The 17,102-nt window shown below is 39.2% G+C and overlaps 2 protein-coding genes across 3 annotated transcripts in view; both read left to right on the top strand.

Moving 5' to 3' along the window:
• The window catches only part of CDH5 (cadherin 5), a 47,688-nt gene extending 41,113 nt beyond the window's left edge, over positions 1-6,575 (top strand). Inside the window, exons 10-12 of the mRNA XM_063438261.1 lie at positions 1,510-1,618; positions 2,398-2,646; positions 4,064-6,575. Of these exons, the coding sequence (XP_063294331.1) occupies positions 1,510-1,618; positions 2,398-2,646; positions 4,064-4,551 (846 nt within the window). The 3' untranslated portion in view covers positions 4,552-6,575. The remainder of the gene's footprint in view (positions 1-1,509; positions 1,619-2,397; positions 2,647-4,063) is intronic.
• Positions 6,576-17,016: 10,441 nt separating this feature from the next.
• BEAN1 (brain expressed associated with NEDD4 1) overlaps positions 17,017-17,102 on the top strand; it is a 37,067-nt gene continuing 36,981 nt past the window's right edge. For both annotated transcript variants that reach the window (XM_063438663.1, XM_063438662.1), the window contains exon 1: positions 17,017-17,088. The gene's annotated coding sequence lies outside the window, so the exon portion shown is untranslated. The remainder of the gene's footprint in view (positions 17,089-17,102) is intronic.

Here is a 17,102-nt window from a genome sequence, read left to right as displayed (position 1 = left end):
CCAGTTGTGTTGTCTCCCTTGTTGCAGGTAAGTACAGCAGCATGGCTGAGGGGGAGGTGAAGGTTATGGAGTGGGTCCAGAGGAGGCCTGGAGCGCGCTGCCTGAGCCTCTTTGCTGGTGCCGGTCCTCCGATGTGCTGGTCCACCGTTGGGCTAGGGCTTTTTGTGGCAGCCGCTGCGTGTTGTGCACAGGATGGGTGCTGGACGGCCATCTTGGGATCCTATGTACGGACCTCGGTGCTCGGTGTGGCCGGAGCGAGGGTGGTACGGTTTGCGGTGGCCGCTGCCCATGGATACCGGGATGACCCCCCCGGTCCAGAGGGGGGGGGGGAGCAGCCGACCGCCGGTCAGAGAACCGGGAGAGCGGCCGTCTCTCTCGGCTCAAGCTCGTAGGCCTCAGGCCTCGGCCGGGTTACTGTGGCGCCTTTGTCGGTCCTGTTGGGTATCCCCTGGATCGCAATCGTCTTGGTGGTGCAGTGAGCACGGTGTCAGGTCGGTTTCCCGCAGTTGGCTCCGGTATTCCAGCTCAGAGGCCGGAGCTCAGACAAAACGTGTCTGATCCGACCGGCGGTCAGGCCCCGCCCCCCGTGCTTGCTTTCTTAACAGTAGACACTAAACCTATGGGATTTTACGGGTATCGCAGAATAGCAGACAATTATAACAATGTATCGCCACATTTTTGCGTTTGCTCTGTGTAGGGGATTTACCTTTGTGACCTTGTTCTTTTAGACTTTTTGACAATCTCTGTCCAAAAATACAAACCTCTATTTAACCTACGGTGTTTTTCATAATGAATTGAAATTGCGATATATGGAAATACAAATTCTTAGAAAGTCCTTTGCAAATCATTATACTTAATATATAAAGTTAATACCTCATTGCTTTTAGACCAACACCTTAAAAGAAAAAAAACGTATGTAGCAGCAGCCCATGCTTACGGACTTGTATGATTAGAACAATTGGAGGTAACTCTGCTCTAAATGAACCAGGGAAACTGCACCCAAAATGATAGAATTTTAATTTCTGATGATGACCAAGAACAGCAGGAAGCAGTAGAAAGTATCTTGTCCACCTGCTTGTGATATTTATATGTCCCCTACAGATACAATTAGCTATAGAGCTAGATAATGACCTCTTAGAACAACAAGTATGGACCAAGTTAGAATGGTCCCATCAAATTACCAGAGAACAAAGGGAAAATCCTTTATCCATATGTAAGACATCCGCTATCAATATGATCCATACTGATCAATGAAGCAAAGGTGATCATATCAACTGTCTGTTTTTTGAGTAAAAATGCTAGCTATAGTACCAGCTCAAATGGTTAAACAGTTCCGTCAAATGGATTTGCATTTAAATTACACAATGTCTGTAACATGAGGGGGGTTTATTTTCTTTGCCTTTTTTTTTGCACACTATCTTTTCTTAGCAAAATCTTACCGATTCCCTTGGCAAAGTCAAAACGTGATATCAATCTTTTCTTTTATGTTTTTTTTTTTTTCTTTTTCAGGTCATAATAAGAATTTCTGCTGTAGATAAGGATGAAATGACACCAGGAACAAAGTTTACATATTATTCTGCAGAAAAGGAAAACAATTTCACAGTGCAAGATAATAAAAGTATTGTATATTACTCCCCAGCTAAGCATGACTATGTGTGGTGACATTTGAAAATGCGTCTCTTTAAACTTCGAATTTCGTTTTCCATCCTATGGTCAATAGCAACACAGTGGGGGGTTTGAACTGAGTGTTTTGCTGAACATATATACCAAGATTGATAAAGCAAACAATTCGCTCTTTAATTTGTCTGCTCCCGCTTCCATCATGTCAACCCACTGGAGCCGCTAGATTCCCAATTTACAACTTGTTCTGAAGATATGAGGATGTGATAGATGACGCTTTTGAATTTTTAGGGCTTCAAAAGTAATATACACAAACCCTCCGCTAATAGGCCACTTCTAAATCTCTAAATCTCTGTTTTTATAATTTCTACATACGTCAGAGAAAAGAATTCCCAACTCTCAAAATAAACAATTGGACTTTTTTTTCGGACATCTTTTGCTAAGTAACCTTTGTATAGCAAACTGCAAACTCTTTATAATGGTGATCTCAAACTCTGCTCCCCAGATGTTGATGGACTACAACTCCCAGAATTCTTTGAGTGCTAAAGCTGGACAAAGAATAATGGAAGTTGTAATTTAGCAACATCTGGGACGGCATAGTTTGAAATGCCCAAACTGCAAACTGTATATTCCAAACTTGCTAAGACATTCCAAGGTGGAACAAAATATTATTTTATTATTTTAATCATTCACTCAGTCTATCTATCTAAAATGTCTTTATCTTATGTCAAATGTTACTAAAGTTTCATTTGTTTATAACGCTCTCTTTTCCTCCAGATAACACAGCAAGCGTTCTGGTAAAATATGGAGAATTTAACCTAGACTTAGCAAAAGTTCACTATTTGCCAATTGTGATTTCTGACAATGGGAAACCTGAAATGAGTAGTACCAACACCCTCACCATTGGAGTCTGCAAATGCAATGAGAAAGGGGAATACACATATTGCGAAGAGGTCGCCAAACAGACCGCAGTGTCTGGCACGATGCTCGCGATTATATTTGTGTGCTTGATTGTCTTGTTATTGGGTAAGAGTCAAGGTTAAAATGACTGTGCATTTTTATTTCCCTTGTTTGATCAATGAACCAAGGTAAGGGTAACTCACCCAGTAAGGGTAAAGTTCACTTAATAAACCAGAGTTTCCATTGTTAAGTATTTTCTGAATACACTCTGGTTGGTTCAAGGGTACCCCGAGTTTTAGGTGAAGTTTGGGGCTTAAGGTTATACCCCAAGTATCATAACTACTACAGTTGATAGCGTTGGTTATGATGCAAGAGGTCTTTAGATGTTCCCTCTATAGTTTTGACAAACCATTTGTTACCAGTTTGACAAAAAATTGGGCTGTCCCAGCTCCAAGATCCTGGCCACTCTGTTGTAGGTGAGCAACAATGATAGGCTGCGATCCTTGGACTAAGCCATCCACAGCATTCACTGCCTGTCATTGCAATCCAAAATTGAAAGGATATGTAAGGAAATTAAACTTCATTGCAGCTCAAGAGGGACCTGGCTTTGGATGCTGGGAAATAAATATTTTTCACATACCCTCCAAATATGGTTACCTGGTGGACTCTGCCTGTCATTACTATTCAGGTTGGAATGCATTGCACTTGGTAAAATGGCAGATGTATACCACCATAGCCAGTGCAATGCCTACACACTCTTCAGCATATCTGATCAGTGAGTCTTTCAACACTTTATCACCTGACTAGTAACTTATTCAGTCATCCATTTATAAATAAACACACAGTCACATACACAGCTAACCACACACTCATAAACATAAACACATAACTCACTCTCACATACATATACAACTGGTCAGTCATATACACTTCCACAAACAGACACAGATTCACAGATAAAATATTATCCATCTCATCTCCTGACGCTCACATTAGACAGACAAAGAGGGATCTGGGGAAATGAGAGCAGAAGGGTTGCAGCACTGTCCTTGGTGTCCATCTGGGAGCAAGCTGTCTCTGTATGCTACAGTAGCAGAAACAGCTTGTGTGATCCAAGTGCTATATCCAATACTCACACTGGGAGTATGTGATGTCATTCTTGCAAACATAGCTACAGTCATTTTTATGATTAAGTATAAAATGTTATATTTAAAACAATAAATAATGAACAGCTTAGCTATCAGGGTTATTTTCGAGGGATCAACGTTTATTTTATCTTAAGTCACATGTGTTGATCTTTATATATTTTAGTATTATAAATAATTTGATGGCATTATTTTCAATATGTATAGGAGAAGCCTAAGGGGGATAGAAATATGGTCTTACTTTTTTTTATTTGCAATTCCACAGAGAGCCACGGGGGAAATCTAATGTTTGATGTCCCAGTAGGTGTCCTTAAAAAGTCAATGAATATATTGATGACTATTTGTAGATAGAAGATAATACTCACTTCTTACATGATTATCTATGTTTTCTCCTTCAGTGGCCATAATATTTATCTTAAGAAAAACACAGAAGACAAAAACCAACATTTTAGGGAAAAATGTAGCCGAGATCCACGAGCAGTTGGTCACCTATGATGAGGAGGGAGGAGGAGAGATGGATACCAACAGTTATGATGTATCGGTTCTTAATTCTGTGCGCAGAAATGTGGTCAGACAAAAGAGCGAGAAAGAGCCTCGTCCCATGGCCTACCCCCAGCTCCAGATACCGGCCAACAATGGAGACATGTCATACGTGATCGAAGTGAAGAAGGATGAAGCAGATAATGATGGAGAAGGTCTACCCTATGACACCCTACACATATTTGGCTATGAGGGGTCAGAATCGATAGTGGAATCTCTCAGTTCGCTTGAATCTGGCTCTTCAGACTCTGATATAGATTACGATGTGTTGAATGATTGGGGCCCCAGATTTAAGATGCTTGCAGATCTGTATGGCCTGGAACAGCTGGAAGATTTTCCTTATTAATACCACCTCTGAAACACACAATGAGACATAAGACCACTAGTATGGTTCATTTTAATCATCAGTATAGCCTTGTTTCATAGAATGCATTCTTATTCCAATTTCCGATGTTCTTTTACCAAGTTGATGATAAAACCTGGTACACATATTTTAAAACTGTCTAATCTTTAATCCATTTGAAACTCATCATGTCACGTTATAAAGGGGTAAGCCTAATTCACTAAGATAGGTTAAAGTGGATATGCAGGTGTTGTTTACAATCAATCCTTTTTTTATTTTTTTTCCCCTGTATTCCTCCTAATTATTTTATAATTTTTTTTAATTCATCTTATTTTTTTAGTTTTACATAAGAAAAAGTAGGGACTCATTTTCTTATGGGAAGTGTAATCTTTGGCAATCTACAGCAATGTGCGGAGCTAAAACAAAGCGCCATTTCGGTGGCTACCCCGAATTTACCCACAATCCCTCCATATACAATATCTCACAGAAGGGCATCCCGTAGATATAATTAACAGAGGAAAACAAAATGGCAGCACTACATACTGAGAAAGATAAAAAAAAAATACATTATATATAAACAAGGACAAGTGGCAAGAAGGGAAGTATTATTATTAAAATGCGAGGGGCATAAGAAAAGGAAAATTGTCATCTTAATATAGTGTTTTTTATGCTTAGACCCTGTCCCTGCAGGCTGACAAATCTAAACATTGACATTTGCGAGAAACTGCAGTGTTTACATTTGTCGCTAAGGATGACTGTAGCAGCTGTCACCTCTAGAGGCACTTCATTTTGAAGTGTTTAATTAAAAGTCTTCACATTCTGCATTTCAATACTTCTCTAAGAGAAGTATTGGATTCATCTGATTGCCTGAGTGTAGTGAAGAACCCTTCGGATTGGACCAAAGTTCATTTGGACAGATTATATGAACGAGAGAGTAACTGCTGCCTGGCAGAGAGTGCCTGGTATTGGGCAGTGTGTTTTTGTTTTAAAAAGAGAGGATATAAGGAACACTTATTTTATAAGTTATCAATGTGGGGTAATCATAAATATACAGCATTTACATTATTCCCCACTAGAGAATAATACATTTTATCTTAAGACAAAGGCAAATTCATACTGAAAATTAAAATATTACTGTATGTATTATTATTTAAAGGGACACTCCACACACCTAAGGCAATTTAGCTTGCTGAAGTGAATTATGTGTGAAGAGTGTGTTCTCTTTTTTTTATTTTACAGAAAGTGAAGATTTCAATTGAAATTGGCACTTTTATTAATTAACCTTGTTACACCCCTGGCTGTTAATCAGAAAAAGGCTCTGTTACTTCCTGGGTTGGTTAGCTCAGTGGAGCTAAACTCAAGAGGCAGGGAATTGTCCAAAGACATCTCATTGAACTGCATTGGGAAGTCCGTGATTGGACAGCCACAGAAAGTCTGGGCGGGGTTGGGTTAAAAGGGGAGGGTTGGCAAATGCTGCAGACAAGAGATCAGCAGATTTTGCAAGCTGTCATTAGCTATGCCCACAATAAAAAATGCATAATTAAGCGCATGCAAGTTTTCATTTGGCGTATATGTACTAAATATTCTTCTTGTTTTTTTTCATTTATTTTTTATTTTTTTGATCAGTGGAGTGTCCCTTTAAATGAAAAAAAAACATTAAAAAAAATCTTATGTTATAGACATAAGATAGTAACACTTTTAAGTGCCAGATTCTCGCTCAAACATCTAATGTAGATATATTCTTATGTAAATAAATAACCATCACTGTATAATGGGTTCTAGTTGTACTGTAAAAACAGTATTTTTCAGAATGAACATTCCTTTCCTTCATTCTAGAACTGCACCAAATATTTTCTCTTTAAACTCTAACCATTATTAACACTTTATATTTTATTATATTTAGTTACATCCTCAGGGATATGTTTGTATGTTTTCAAACAATTACTTGAAATTATATTCTGCCTATTTTACCCCCTCAAAATAAAATTGGAGAGAATAAAGAATATAAGGGCATATTTTTAAATTCATAAGTGGCTTCATTTAAGGGAAGTGGGAGTGGCTAATGTAAATCTTGTTCATTTATATTCAAGCCACTCCCAGATCTTCTTATGCCCCACCTCCATATCATCTATGTATTGCCTTTAACAACTTCAGTATTAACTTTGTATCTTTTTCAGTCCTTTTATCTCTACTAGATGTAGTTTTGAAAGGCATAAAAAAATAAATGAATTGAATAAGTATAATGCTGTAATAGTATCAAAGCATCAGATAACTATACATTTAATTATTAATTTATACAAAAAATACATTTGTGATTTTTTATTTTTTATTTTTTTTTAAGCAACCTTTTTTAAGTAGTTATGGAGAAATGTACTAAATATTGAAAAGTAGGAGAAATCTGACATAAAGCCTCAAAATGAAGGACATCAGCTCAATCTCAATCTTAGGAATAACCAATATAGGAATTTTCATTATTTTACTATTGCTAGATAACAGGGTTTTTCGCTTAATTGTGAATTTCACCTTTTAGGCCACAAATTGCTAAAATGAAAACAAAGAATTGAGGAATTACTATTACAGACAAAAAAAAAATGTAATTCACTTTGAATTCCTGACATTTTACTTTTTTTTGGTGAATAATCATGATTATACTCAACATATAAAATCCTAAAATGCTAACTGTTGTGTGGGTTAAATGTTTAAAACCTACTGAGAGCCTTCTCCAATAATTACATAATGTAATATATATAAATGGGGATGCACGTTGTATTATCCGAAAACTCTTGTAGATCCTTTAACTCTCTGGTCCAGGGATAGACAACCTACGGCACTCTAGATATTGTGGCCAATGTCTCCCATAAGCCTCTTGCAGACATGATGCTGGCAAAACATCAGGGGAGATGCATTACACAACATTCGGCGCCCGAAGGTTGCCTACACCTGCTCTAGTCAACGTAGTCCCATCCATTCCTTGCTTTCGCAACTCTTGCCCTATTAATGTATTGGAGCTTTGAGTTTACCATGAAGTTAAGGTATAAGTTGACATTGGGGGTTGATTGCACTTTGGTGCAGGCTGCTTCCATTTACATATCCACCTCTGGGGACTATATAGATTATTTTAATTCAGATCTACATTATAAAACATCCCCCTGTCAAAGGGATAACACTTTTTTGATAGTGAGAGTACCTTTTCTCCCTCGAACCCAATAAATGCTCTTGGATTGCTTGCTGGGGTCAAACATGTAGTAGATATGAATAGGAAGTATGATTGCCACCAAAGCTCTTTCTGATGTGTTCTACCATCTTCCCATAATGCTATTAGTTCCTCATGCATGTTTAGGTATCGCAAAATCAATGTTCCATCAAACATTCCATCCATAGGGCCATATTTGAACTCATCAATCCTAATAATCTCCATTTAATGCCAGGCTTTTCTTAAACCAAAGTGTGTATACGTCTTGCAGAAGTTTGCTTCTACTAGTAAATTCTCTCCTAGTTATCAAATGTTGCAACATCTCCACCTCCAATTCCTAGAATATGTATTTTTTGTTTTTTTGTTTTTTTTTTACAAATGTAACTGTACTTTGTCATTGTTTTATACCTTTATGTGTTTTTTTATGTTTAATCTATGTTGTTTTTTTATTATTGAAATGTGTATTTTTTATGTACTCTCTGTGCCTGTACAGCAAGAGTTTCATTCTGGCATTTTTAACATTTGTATAAAATAATTTTAAAAATAAAGAAAAAAAAATGTACTCAAAGAATGCAATTTTATTATGATATCAACAATAAGACGCGGAGAAGAGTCAGAGATTTAGATTACGTATTATAAAATACAGAACGGCCGCGCTTTTAAAATGTAGAATTTTACCCAGATGAACACTGCTTCTAAAGAGGAGAAAGCCAAGCACCATAACCATTGTAGCTCACAGGACAGCTAACGGTAAGTCCTTCTTATTAACTTCTGGTAATAGTTGAGGTGGTGTCCCGCGCCCAGGGCCATGAACACCTAATGCTGGTTTATATATAAAGGAACACTATAGTCACCTAAATTACTTTAGCTAAATAAAGCAGTTTTAGTGTATAGATCATTCCCCTGCAATTTCACTGCTCAATTCACTGTCATTTAGGAGTTCAATCACTTTGTTTCTGTTTATGCAGCCATTGCCACACCTCCCCTGGCTATGATTGACAGAGCCTGCATGAAAAAAAAAACTGGTTTCACTTTCAAACAGATGTAATTTACCTTAAATAATTGTATCTCAATCTCTAAATTGAACTTTAATCACATACAGGAGGCTCTTGCAGGGTCTAGCAAGCTATTAACATAGCAGGGGATAAGAAAATCTTAATTAAACAGAACTTGCAATAAAGAAAGCCTAAATAGGGCTCTCTTTACAGGAAGTGTTTATGGAAGGCTGTGCAAGTCACATGCAGGGAGGTGTGACTAGGGTTCATAAACAAAGGGATTTAACTCCTAAATGTCAGAGGATTGAGCAGTGAGGCTGCAGGGGCATGTTCTATACACCAAAACGGCTTCATTAACCCCTTAAATCCGGAGGACGTATTATTACGCCCTGCAGGAGCCGGCTCTAAACGCCGGCGGGCGTAATTGTACGTCCTCGCTATAATGGGCGCCCACGTGGCCGGCGCTAATCGCCCGCTGCAGATCGTGGTCGGGGGGGATGCCTGGCCCCCCAGGCAACCCCCCCTGTGGCTGGTGACCGCGATCTGCAGTCTCTGATCGCAGTGGCAGGCTGTCACTGCGATCAGTATTCAGCGTGTGTCAGACGATTTCAAATCGGCTGACACACGTGGCCAGCGGCTTTCCCCTTGTGCAGATCGCGGTCGGGGGACTTACCTGGCCCCCCAGGCAGTCCCCCTGGGGTCAGTGACCGCAATCTGCTAAGTCTGAGATCGCAGTGACAAGCTGTCACTGCGATCTCAGAGCGCTCTGATCGCAGTGACAGCCTGTCACTGCGATCAGTGTTACATGTGTCAGCCTATAGGCTGACACATGTAACTGGCACAATGATCCCCCTGCAGATTGGAAGGGGGGAGTGCTTGTACCACCCAGGCACTCACTCCCCCCTGTGGTCAATTACCCAATCTGCAGGAGGTGATCACAGTGACAGGCAGTCACTGTGATCACTGATCCTGTGTGTCAGCCAGTGATGTGAAATCACTGGCTGACACTGTCTCTGCCCCTCTCCTGTGAAAAAAATAAAATATTAGTTAAAAAATAAATAAAAAAAATTACAGTTACAAATAAAATATACTTAGATCATATATATTATATATATATATGATCTAAGTGTATATATACACATACACACACACACACATTTACACATACACGAAGTGTATTTAAATATTAATATATATATATATATATATATATATATATATATTAATATCAAATTACACGTAGACTGATACTGATTAAATATATATATAAATATTGTTATATATATTTATATATAATATAAAAAAAGATGTAAATAGGTAAAAAAAATTAAATTAAAAAAATATTTAAAAATAAATAATTAAAAAATATATAGATGTGTGTTATTTCGTTCTAACTGTATTGTGATATTAATATATATATATTTATATCAAAATACACGTAGAACGAAATAATATATATATCTATATACATACATATATACGTATATATCTCTATATATATACCTATATATAAATAAAAATATAAAAAAAAATTATATATATACGTATATATACACATATGTATATATATATATATATATATATATATATATATATATATACATATATTAATTCTACACATATATTTATGTAATAATTTTACATAATTAGGTATCCTAATTAATTACAATTAGCGGGACCTGCCTGACAACCCATGCCAAAAGTATAGGGAATTTAATTTGCTAGCACTATATTTAACCCTATAACTTTCCAAGACACCATAAAACCTGTACATGGGGGTTACTGTTGTACTCGGGAGACTTCGCTGAACACAAATATTAGTGTTTCAAAACAGTAAAATGTATTACAACGATGATATCGCCAGTAAAAGTGACGTTTTCTGCATTTTTCACGCACAAACAGCACTTACACGGACGATATTATTGCTGCAATACTTTTTACTGTTTTGAAACACAAATATTTGTGTTGAGTGAAGTCTCCCGAGTACAACAGTACCCCACATGTACAGGTTTTATGGTGTTTTCAAAAGTTACAGGCTTGTGTTTGATTTTTTTCACATTAAAATTCGCCAGATTGCTTACGTTGCCTTTGTGACCCTATGGTAGCCCAAGAATGAAAATTACCCCTATGATGGCATACCATTTGCAATAGTAGACAACCCAAGGTATTGCAAATGGGGTATGTCCAGACTTTTTTAGCAGCCACTTAGTCACAAACACTGGCCAAAATTGGCGTTTTTTGCATTTTTCACACACAAACAAATACTAACGCTAACTTTGGCCAGTGTTTGTGACCAAATGGCTACTAAAAAAGACTGGACATACCCCATTTGCAATACCTTGGGTTGTCTACTATTGCAAATGGTATGCCATTATGGGTGTAAATTTAATTCCTGGGCTACTATACAGTCTCAAAAGCAACGTAACCTATCTGGCGAATTTCAATTTCAAATGTAACACGCTATATTTGACCCTGTAACTTCCCAAAACACCATAAAACCTGTACATAGGGGGTACTGTTTTACACGTGAGACATCGCTGAATACAAATATGTGTATTGTATTGCAGTAAAAGCAAACAGTATTTTGACATCCACAGTTAAAATGTCACATAGAACTAAAAAAAATAAAAAATATTTTTTTTCCTCCCATTTTTTATATTTTTTTTATATCAAATTATGTTCCATACCTAAATATTTGATGTTAAATGAAAGCCCTGTTTCCCCTGAATAAAATGATATATAATAAGGGTGGATGCATTTACTATGAAAGAGGTGAATTACGGTTGGACAGACATATAGCGCAAATGCCAGGTTTTGTTTACGTTTTGTTCTGTTCACAACTTGTACATTTGGCTGCAGTCTTAAGGGGTTAAGCTAAAGTTCTTCAGGTGACTATAGTGTCCTTTTAACCCCTTAAGGAGACATGACATGTGTGACATGTCATGATTCCCTTTTATTACAGAAGTTTGGTCCTTAAGGGGTTAAGCAGATTAATCATGGTGAGAGATGAAGTTTGCAAACTCTAAAGAAATGTTTTCCAACCCTGGTTAAAAATGAATATTTCAAGACAGAATCATAAAATCTTCCGCAACACCAGAAACGTTATGACTGTTATTATTTATCCCGTTCAAAAGGAATCTGCTGGATGGAATAAAGGCTGACAGTCACAGAGTTACTGATATTGTAACATTTTATAATTTATCTTCAGTTGCTGTTTGGTGGGGACCCTTAACTAACCCTAGTGGCGAAACGTAAAGAGGGCCCTGTGTTAATGTAGGAGTGTATTTATTTGTAGTGTTTTGTTTTTATGTACTGTTACCATTTGAAAGCAGTGGTTTACTTGTGTGTAGTGTTTGCCTTTGATTGTAGAAGTGTGTGTGTTTGTAGTGTTGATGTTTGAATCTAGGAATGTAGTGTTGGTATTTTAATGCTGAGCTGAATGCATATATATATATATATATATATATATATATAAAATGCCACACACATACACTGATACACACTGACACACCTCCAGATACAAACACACAGATACACATGCAGATACACAGACACACAGATACAAATACTGAAACACATACACAGATACAGACATGTAGATACACAGACTCGCACAGACAAATACACAGACACACAGATACACATACAGACATAGAGATACACATACAGACACACAGATAAACATTCATATACACATACAGACACACAGATACACATACAGACACACAGATGGATACATAGACACTCAAATTCACACACAGATACACATATAGACACACAAATACACATACAGACACAAAGATAGATACGCAGATACACATACAGACACACAGAGAGACGGCACACATACTAATACACAAACACACATCCGAAATGTACATTTTATAGCCACCTTCCTTTTTCCTATCTTTTGGGTGAAAAAAGGTGGCTTCTATGGGCAGTGGCATACACACGACAACACATGGTGGCGGGTATGTACCCCAGTGCATGCAGATACACATACAATTAAAGGACCACTACAGACACCCAGATCACATCAGCTCAATATAGTGGTCTGGGAGCCAGGTCCCTCTAGTTTTAACTCTGCAGCTGAAAACATAGCAGTTTCAGAGAAACTGCTATGTTTCACTGAGGTATAATCCAGCCTCCAGTCTTACTGACAGCCGCTAGAGGCGCTTCCGCGATTCTCACTGTGAAAATCATACAGACATAGAGATACACATACAGACACACAGATAAACATTCATATACACATACAGACACACAGATAGACATACAGACACACAGATGGATACATAGACACTCAAATTCACACACAGATACACATATAGACACACAAATACACATACAGACACAAAGATAGATACGCAGATACACATACAGACACACAGAGAGACGGCACACATACTAATACACAAGCACACATCCGAAATGTACATTTTATAGCCACCTTCCTTTTTCCTATCTTTTGGGTGCAAAAAGGTGGCTTCTATGGGCAGTGGCGTACACACAACAACACATGGTGAGAAGACGCTGAACGTCAGTGAGAAGACGCTGAGAAGACGCTGAACGTCCATAGGACGCTTAACGTCCATAGGAAAGCAGTGAGTAATGCTTTCCTATGGGCGGTTTGAATGCGCGTGCGGCCCTTGCCGCACATGCACATTTGGAGCTGAGAGGCGGATCGTGGCGGAGGGATCCCCAGTGCCAAGGGAGTCCAGCGCTGGAAAAAGGTAAGTGCTGACATACATACACACTCACTGACAGACACACATACACACTCACTTACAAAACATACACTCTCACTGACAAACACACACTCACTAACAGACACCAAACAGACTCACTAACAGACACACACAAACTAACACACTCAGTAACAGACACATACAGTAACACACTCACTGACACACTTACTGACACACACACTGACACTCACTAGCAGACACACACTCAATAAACAGACACACACAAACTAACACACACACAGTAACACACACACTGACACAAAAACTAACACTAACACACACACTCTAATACTAACACACAAACGCACACACGTTGTTTTTAAAATGTGATCCCCAAGCCTCCTACGTTTGGGAGTGCTGAGGGGATTCCCTGGGGTCCAGTGGGGCTGCCCGGCGGCTGGTCCTGTGGGCGCACGAGGGAGCACTCATATTCCGGCTCCGGCATTAGTGCGGTGCGCGAGGGAGCTGGGCAGAGAGCGCTCAGGGGAGAGTGCTACCTCGCGCGCACCGCCAACACCAGGGCCAGCCTCGGGGGCCCTGAGGTGGTCAGCTCCTGGGACCCCCAGGAGAAAAGGGCTGGCCACACTGGCGGACATACCGGGTCGCAGGGCGGGCGGGCCCTCTGGTGGGCCGGGCCGGTTGCAGCCGCGACCCCTGCGACTGCGGTATGTACGCCACTGTCCATGGGGTCCAGTCAGCTGGTGGAAGCTTCTGGGAGACATAGGCTGTGTTCCCCTCCTCTCTATCCTCTCCCTTTTGTGTGGCTGGGTCTGTTAGTTTGGAGAAAGTGACCACGACTGGCTTTCACTATTTTATTAAAGGGGCCTGAACCCTGAAGGCACAATGCCATTGGGTTGTCCTACGTGCATGCGCCCTCAGCATGTGGGCTCCGGTGTCGTAGTTCTGTCGCTAACCCCACCTTCACTGGTACTATCTACCACATACATTAAGTAGAAGGCACCTTTTTTAATTCATTGCCATAGCACCTCCACCAAGACCCAATAAATAGTTCACTTGTCATAGACACTTCACCTGCGATCATCTGAGCCGGTTACCCTTCATTTTTCCATACACCCATACATATATTTCACAGGATTTATTAAACACATAATACTACGAATGTAGTTAACCTTCCACATTAGCAATATCAATTGTGTCTATTTGTGGACAACGTTGATTGTCTATGCATGTCTGCTGATGCTCTTAGCCAATCACTGCCACCAAATATGGTTGACATTGAGATCGATAATGATCAGGTGCAAAGAGGTCCACCAGGAAGAGGTCCACCAGTCACCATCCTCTCATTCTGGTTCACAAATGGGTTTTTCCAACCCACAAACTCCTCTCTGGATGGGGTTTATGGATTGTGTTGTTCAGTCCTTATCATATTAGACAGGTGTAAATGCTCAATAGATTCCCATGACTGCAATCAGTCTATGTATATACCCCTGATCACAGTATTTATTATCACATTTTAATGCTTCATTTTCCACATACATGGATGGAGAGTTAAAAAATTGAGAATTACAACTCCTATTGCTGCAAGGCAGCATCTGAGCATTAGCCAGAAGATAATCTCTCTCCTATATACAATGTAACATAGAATGGAGGAACAAGTTCCATAGAAAGTGAATGTTCACATATTATTATTATTTATTTTTTTATTTATATAGCGCCATCACATTCCGTAGCGCTGCACAGGAAATTTAGTTTGAGGGGGTTTATTTAATTTTTTTTTTTTTTATTTGGTTTCTTTGGTTTGTTCTTTGCGATATTAATCAGCCATTTAGCAGACAGCCACAGATGATCTTTAAATTAGACAATTAATTATTTCGGTTATTCTCTTATTTTAGACTTCACAGGTTAAACGCTGACTGTTTCACTGGGAATGGCTTTGAGAAATGCTGGGTTTTATTTTCTAAAGTGTAATATCCATGTTGCAGTCAGGCACGGTTAAGCAATTAACAGATGCTGCAATTCTACTGAGTGATGTTTAAATCAAATCTGGCTGACAGTCTCCTGAAAAGAAATGGCATTCGAACTTTTTAATGTCATCATTTTATAATGCCATACCCATAAATCAACACATGGTGGCAGTGTGCACCTCCTTCCCCATTGAGTCATTTTTCCATGCAATTCTCTAGTGTAGAAAATTTAGTGGGAGATCATTTATTTAACCCATTACATTGGAAATGACCTGCAGAAGAGTCGCACACATAAATCAAGAAACCCACAACACAGCATTGTTAGTTTACTATTTTTAAAACAGCGTGTTGCGAATTGCTGAAGGAATTTCAAAGGTTAGGCCGAAATATCTTAATTTGGGAAATCCCCCACGTCAGTGATATTGCTATCCAGCTAGAATTGTTGTTGGACTGATATTCTGTGAATAAACCCCTATAAGTGTTTTCTAAAATTAAGTATTTGCATCCTAGTTAAAGGCATACTCCAGACGCCTAAAGAATGTCAGCTTGCTGAAGTGCTTTATGTGTTAAAAGGACTCTCCAGTGCCAGGAAAACATATTAGTTTTCCTGGCACTGCAGGACCCTACAGTGCCCCTCTCCCTCCTAACCCCCAACGTCAGCCAGCGGGGGAGACCTAATGCGCATCAATGGCCGCGCACACGCATTAGACCTCGCCATAGGAAAGCATTATTCAATGCTTTCCTATGGGGATTCCGGAGACACTGGGGGTCCTCATGCATAGCGTAAGGAAGTCCAGTGTCGCTTAAAACACTTTTCGTGTTCTAAGAACACGGAAGTCCCTCTAGTGGCTGTCTGATACACAGCACCTAGAGAAGGACTTAACCCTGCAAGGTAATTATTGCAGTTTATAAAAACTGCAATAATTACACTTGCAGGGTTAAGGGTGATGGGAGTTGGCACCCAGATCACTCCAATGGGCAGAAGTGGTCTTGGTGCCAGGAGTGTCCCTTTAAGAGTGTGTCCTCTTTTTTTTTTTCTTACAAAAAATGTCAGGTTTCAATAGAAACCTTATAACACTCCCTGGCTGTCAATCAGACATCCTGTCCTGCTACTTCCTGGTTTCATTAGCTCAGTGGAGCTAAACTCGAGAGGCAGCAATTGCTCAGAGCACCTGCCTTGCAAAGACTTCTCATTGAGCTGCATGCATGCTTCAGAAAGTCTGCAAGGGTCAGATTGGGAGGGTTTGCAAAGGCTTTAGATAAGGCAACTGTAGGTTTCCCCAGCTGTTTTCAGATATACCCCAATGGAAAAAATGCATAATTAAATGTTTTTCATTAACAGTTTTCATTTGGGGTATATCTACTTAGCAGTGATTTTTATTTATTGTGTATTTGGGCAGTGGAGTGTCCCTTTAATTTGCAATGAGTTGACTTGTTACTTGTCTGGGCTTCTTTAATGTTAATTATATACCACCTGTAGGAATCACAGGTGCTGCCTTTCAGCTGATCAGCATTAATCCACTCCCCAGGTTCAGGGCCAATCCTGTGCCAGACCTTCCTGTATAAAGGTAAGACCTGTCTCTGCTGTGCCTTTCCATTCCAGTTATAGTATGTGCATTCTGAGTCTCTGTGGTTTCTAGTGTCTGTGTACTGGACTTGTGCTTTGTCTGATATTTTAGGTAATTTGCTTCCT

Source organism: Pelobates fuscus, chromosome 12, assembly GCF_036172605.1.
Source record: "Pelobates fuscus isolate aPelFus1 chromosome 12, aPelFus1.pri, whole genome shotgun sequence".
Classification (NCBI taxonomy): domain Eukaryota; kingdom Metazoa; phylum Chordata; class Amphibia; order Anura; family Pelobatidae; genus Pelobates; species Pelobates fuscus.
Note: the sequence above shows the minus strand (reverse complement) of the source record. Positions and strands in the feature narration are given on the sequence as shown.